At 43.1% G+C, this 5000-nt stretch overlaps 1 protein-coding gene across 2 annotated transcripts in view; it reads right to left on the bottom strand.

Annotated features, from left to right (window-relative positions):
* kif26ba (kinesin family member 26Ba) overlaps positions 1-5000 on the bottom strand; it is a 112650-nt gene that overhangs the window by 32290 nt on the left and 75360 nt on the right. For both annotated transcript variants that reach the window (XM_080436920.1, XM_080436921.1), the window contains exons 6-7: positions 3248-3463; positions 1908-2001 (exon numbers count right to left, since the gene is read on the bottom strand). In XM_080436920.1, the coding sequence (XP_080293046.1) occupies positions 1908-2001; positions 3248-3463 (310 nt within the window). The remainder of the gene's footprint in view (positions 1-1907; positions 2002-3247; positions 3464-5000) is intronic.

Genomic DNA, 5000 nt, shown 5'->3' with positions numbered 1-5000 from the left:
ACAGACAGACAGACAGACAGACAGACAGACAGACAGACAGATAGACAGACAGACAAAGAGTGGAGGGAGAGACAGAGACAGGTAGAGGGAGACAGAGACATAGATGGACAGACAGTAACACACATGAGTTATTGTCATCAAAAGGTGTACTGTGATGTGAGTATTTCAAGCTGAGGCCAGGCTTGTATGAAAGTGTCTCTTTTAGTGTAGCGGGGGGGCAGTGGTGCAGGAGGTAGAGCGGTTGGGAACTAGATGGTGATGTGTGCGTCTGCAGACACCAAATTGAGATCTGTACAGAACCATGAACGCATTCTCTTTCTGGGGACCATCGCAGCTACACGGAGGCACACAGTATAATCAGGCCTTAACTGCTCCCGGTGAGCAGGTTGTAGTCTCGCGTGGCCAGACTGTTGCCTCCCACAATTTACAAATGTTTCCGGCATACAGTCTGGGACTCGGAAGCTCTGATCATGCTTAAGGGGAAAGCGGAAGCCCCTCCCCTACCCACTTCCGTTTTAGCATTGTGCAGTGGCGCAAAGGAGTCCGACTGGAATCAAAACAACAAGTGTTGAAGATGGCTAGTTCGTTAGCAGCAATGGAGATTTCAAAAGCTCTTTTCGAGTCAACGCTCTCTGAACTTTGTCTAATCCACAGTGTTAATAATCTATATAGCATTCAGAGATTGTGGAATAGTTGTCTGGTGACGCGAGACTAGTTTCCACTGGGACTACAGGTCCGCGGGCACCGCGTCGTGATTGGTCGAATGTCTTTCCGGTCTGAATAGCATAGAACAACTTCCGTTAAGCAGATTTCGGGAAGTGGAGTTCCAGACTATATATAGCATTCAGAGATTGTGGAATAGTTGTCTGGTGATGCGAGACTAAGCAGGTTGGTGCTTTGCCCGGTTGCCTCCACCATTTGTGAGTGAATGTAAGTGTAAATGGGTGAATTTAACGTACATTGTAAAGTGCTTTGGTTAAAAGCCCTATAGAATTGCAGGCTAGTGCACACACGCACGTGTGTGTTTGTCTGTTATGTGTGTGTGTCTGTCTGTGTGTCTTTTTGTCTGTGATAGTGTGTCCATGATTGTGTTTTTGTCCGTGTCTGTGTGTGTGTCCGTGTCCATGTGTGTGTGTGTGTGTGTGTGTGTGTGTGTGTGTGTGTGTGTGTGTGTGTGTGTGTGTGTGTGTGTGTGTGTGTGTGTGTGTGTGTGTGTGTGTGTGTGTGTGTGTGTGTGTGTGTGTGTGTGTGTGTGTCCAGACAATGTGCAGTGACCCCAGAGAGAGAGAGAGAGAGAGAGAGAGAGAGAGAGAGAGAGAGAGAGAGAGAGAGAGAGAGAGAGAGAAAGAGAAAGAGAAAGAGAAATAGAAAGAAAGAAAGAAAGAAAGAAAGAAAGAAAGAAAGAAAGAAAGAAAGAAAGAAAGAAAGAAAGAAAGAGGGATAGCTGAGAGGGATAGAGAGAGAGAGAGGGAGAGGAAGAGAAAGTAGAATGGGATGCCTTCAGTTGACACTAATCCTCTCTCTGATAGTTCAGGGCCAATGGAGAGTCATTCAAGTGTACACACACACACACACACACACACACACACACACACACACACACACACACACACACACACACACACACACACACACACACATACACACACACACACACACACACACACACACACACACACACACACACACACACACACACACACACACACAGATTTGCTGGTGTGTAGTCACAAAACAAACAGGCCAAGAAATCCATGTCCATGCAAGTCATTTTTACAGTGTGTGTGTGTGTGTGTGTGTGTGTGTGTGTGTGTGTGTGTGTGTGTGTGTGTGTGTGTGTGTGTGTGTGTGTGTGTGTGTGTGTGTGTGTGTGTGTGTGTGTGTGTGTGTGTGTGTGTGTGTGTTACCCAGCTTGCTGTGTCCAAAGCAGAACACACAACCATCAGCTCCATTGACCACTGACTGAATCACCTCAGCAACGGTTCCTGCGCAAACCTCCGCCTAGACAGGAAGAAGGAGAGATAAGAGAGAGAGAGAGAGAGAGAGAGAGAGAGAGAGAGAGAGAGAGAGAGAGAGAGAGAGAGAGAGAGAGAGGAAGGGATTACAGTAAACCATTTCCGGACCAGGTTGACTGGCCAGCTGGTTTAGGTGTTCTGGCATGTTCATGTTGACTATGACTCACATTTCCAAAGCATAGAGTACGGCAGTTCGTCCAAGGAAGTCATTGCTTTCCATCCATTTCAGTACGATCAAGTTATACTGTTGTTGCATTTTAATGCATTTTAAAGTGCAGATTGATTTGAAATAGTCCATAGAAACTAGTCCCTGGAGAAAAGACTAATTTACAAATAAAATTTGAATATCCATAACTTATTAAACCCGCAATTGAGGAAGATGAACTCTATCCTGGATAACAACTCCCTTCCCGTCTATGATAATGTTAAGTACCCTTGTATAAGACATACAAGAATGACATACAGGAAATGTGAAAAATTCAAATGTAGTTATTATTTAGTCACAGGCCTCTAGTTAATACTTTTCATTGGTTCAATATTCATAAAACCCACAGACACACTTTCACTTTCAAAATGTTTTGGAAATAGTGAAAATAGACGAAGTATGGCATTAATTTACGAAAAAAAACTTTTTAAATACTTTTCAAATATTGGGATACGAGGTTTCTGCTCGACGGTGATGATAAGCTAGTGAAGATGCAGAGTCTGTTCAAAAACAGGCACAGACTCATCCCTCCTCGGCACACCACAAAACCACTTGGCCTTTGTGGTGCTTTGCAGCTTCCTTTGTGCCAGTAGCCCTCATGCTCCACAACCGAGCTTGTCCCCATATGAGAACTTAAGACCTACACTGTCTGTCTGTTACTGATTATCCACTTTTGACGGCTGAATCCAACATGGACACTTGTATGGGCATAAAAGGGAAACAGACAGACAGACAGACAGACAGACAGACAGACAGACAGACAGACAGACAGACAGACAGACAGACAGACAGACAGACAGACAGACAGACGGGTACAGTGGGTATTGCATTACTGGGTGGGGCATGCAATTCTAACTTCAAGTAAGCAGGGGCACAGTCTAGTTTTTCATAATTTTATGTTAAATACAAATAACTTAAATCGATTATGTTGAAGGTGTGGTGATAATTTTCATAGTTATATTTTTTGTTTAATTGATCTGAGTGTTTCAGTACACTGCTGAGTAAACTTGGTGTCTGGTTTCTCTACCTGTGATGCATCATGGGGAAATGCAGCATCAAAGGCAAACATCTTCGGAGGGACCTGATTGGCTCCTGCTCTCTTCTGGGAGGCGGTTCCTGGTGTGTGATTGGCTGAGGGGTCCATGATGGTGACCTGTTTCTTCCTGGAGTCCACTTTGAGGAAGGAACTGGATGGAGATGCATCAGACTGGGGCACTGGACACACACGCACCATCACCTTTACCTACACACACGTGTGCACACACACACACACACACACACACACACACACAGCACACACACACACACACACACACACACACACACACACACACACACACACACACACACACACACACACACACACACACACACACACACACACACAATCAGAAAGTAAATGTAGATGAAATCAGAAGTCCTATCACTTAATATATTTATATTGATTTGAAACCAGAGATGAAAGTGAAAGGCCATCAATGCACTCACGCACACAGCAAACAGCAATGAAACGACAGAATGGAATCTCACACACATTTCTGTGTATGGTGTGTGTGTGTGTGTGTGTGCGTGCGTGCCTTCTGAACCTTTATATTGATGTACAGTATGCACAATAAAATAGAATATCATTAATTCATGTAGAATAGATCTAGAATGCTACAAATACAATACTCGATCTCCATCCCTTAAGGAAAAAGAATGTATCAAAGATCTATAATATAATACAGGACATAAATCCTCTCTCCTTTGACAACACTAAACTGGTGTGGGAGTCGGATCTGGGAGTAACACTCTCAGAGGAAACCTGGTCTGATTGCTTGAAACGTATACACACTACCTCTTTATGTATAAGACACAGCTTTATCCAATTTAAAGTCACACATAGACTTCATTATTCCAATGATAAATTAGCCAAGATCTACCCTGGCTTTGAGGCTGGGTGTCCGAGATGTCAGCACAGACCAGCCACGCTGGGCCACATGTTTTGGTCGTGCAACTCATTAGTCAGATTGTGGGAAGGGATTTTTGAAGCAATCTCTTATATAGGTGGTGGAGTGGTGGATCCCTGTCCGGTGATTGCCGTTTTTGGGGTGTCTCTAATCGGGGAACGGCTCACGGGTCTCCAAGCAAATGCCGTAGCGTTCACGACGCTGATGGCTCGCAGGCTGATACTTAGACAATGGAAATCAGAGAAACCTCCCTCATTTCAACAGTGGGTCAAAGAGGTACTCACCATGATACCTTTGGAGAAATTGAGATATAATCGTAGTGGCTCCAAAGATAGATACATTAAAACCTGGACCCCTTTTATAGAATTTGTTGAAAACATACCTTTCACTTAAATACACACTCCCTTATATAATTGATAACGCCCAACAAATCTGACTCTGTTGACCTCTGGCTGGAGGCCTACACGATATAGACGGCTGGATACGAAATATATATACTTTATTTTTATTTATTGCTTTCAACAATAATAACTGTCTAAAATGACCTGAAAGGAACAACATACTTTGTCAAAAGTTAAACTGTTTGGTTTGTCTGTTCGTTTGTTTGTCTTGTCCTTTTCTTTATTGTCAAGTGATTATTATTTGTATTTATTTTTCATTTTTTGTCTTGTCATTTGTCTTGTTATGACCTTGGGGGGAGGGTTGGGGATTGGGAGAATAAGATGTCGTACAAAATGTCATGTTCTTGTATTTTTGCCTGCAACATAAGGAAAAAAAAAAGTGTTAAAAAAAATAAAATAAAAGATCTAGAATAGATTTAAATGCATTTCT

Source organism: Gymnoscopelus braueri (genome assembly GCF_963280865.1).
Source record: "Gymnoscopelus braueri genome assembly, chromosome: 1".
Taxonomy (NCBI): domain Eukaryota; kingdom Metazoa; phylum Chordata; class Actinopteri; order Myctophiformes; family Myctophidae; genus Gymnoscopelus; species Gymnoscopelus braueri.
Note: the sequence above shows the minus strand (reverse complement) of the source record. Positions and strands in the feature narration are given on the sequence as shown.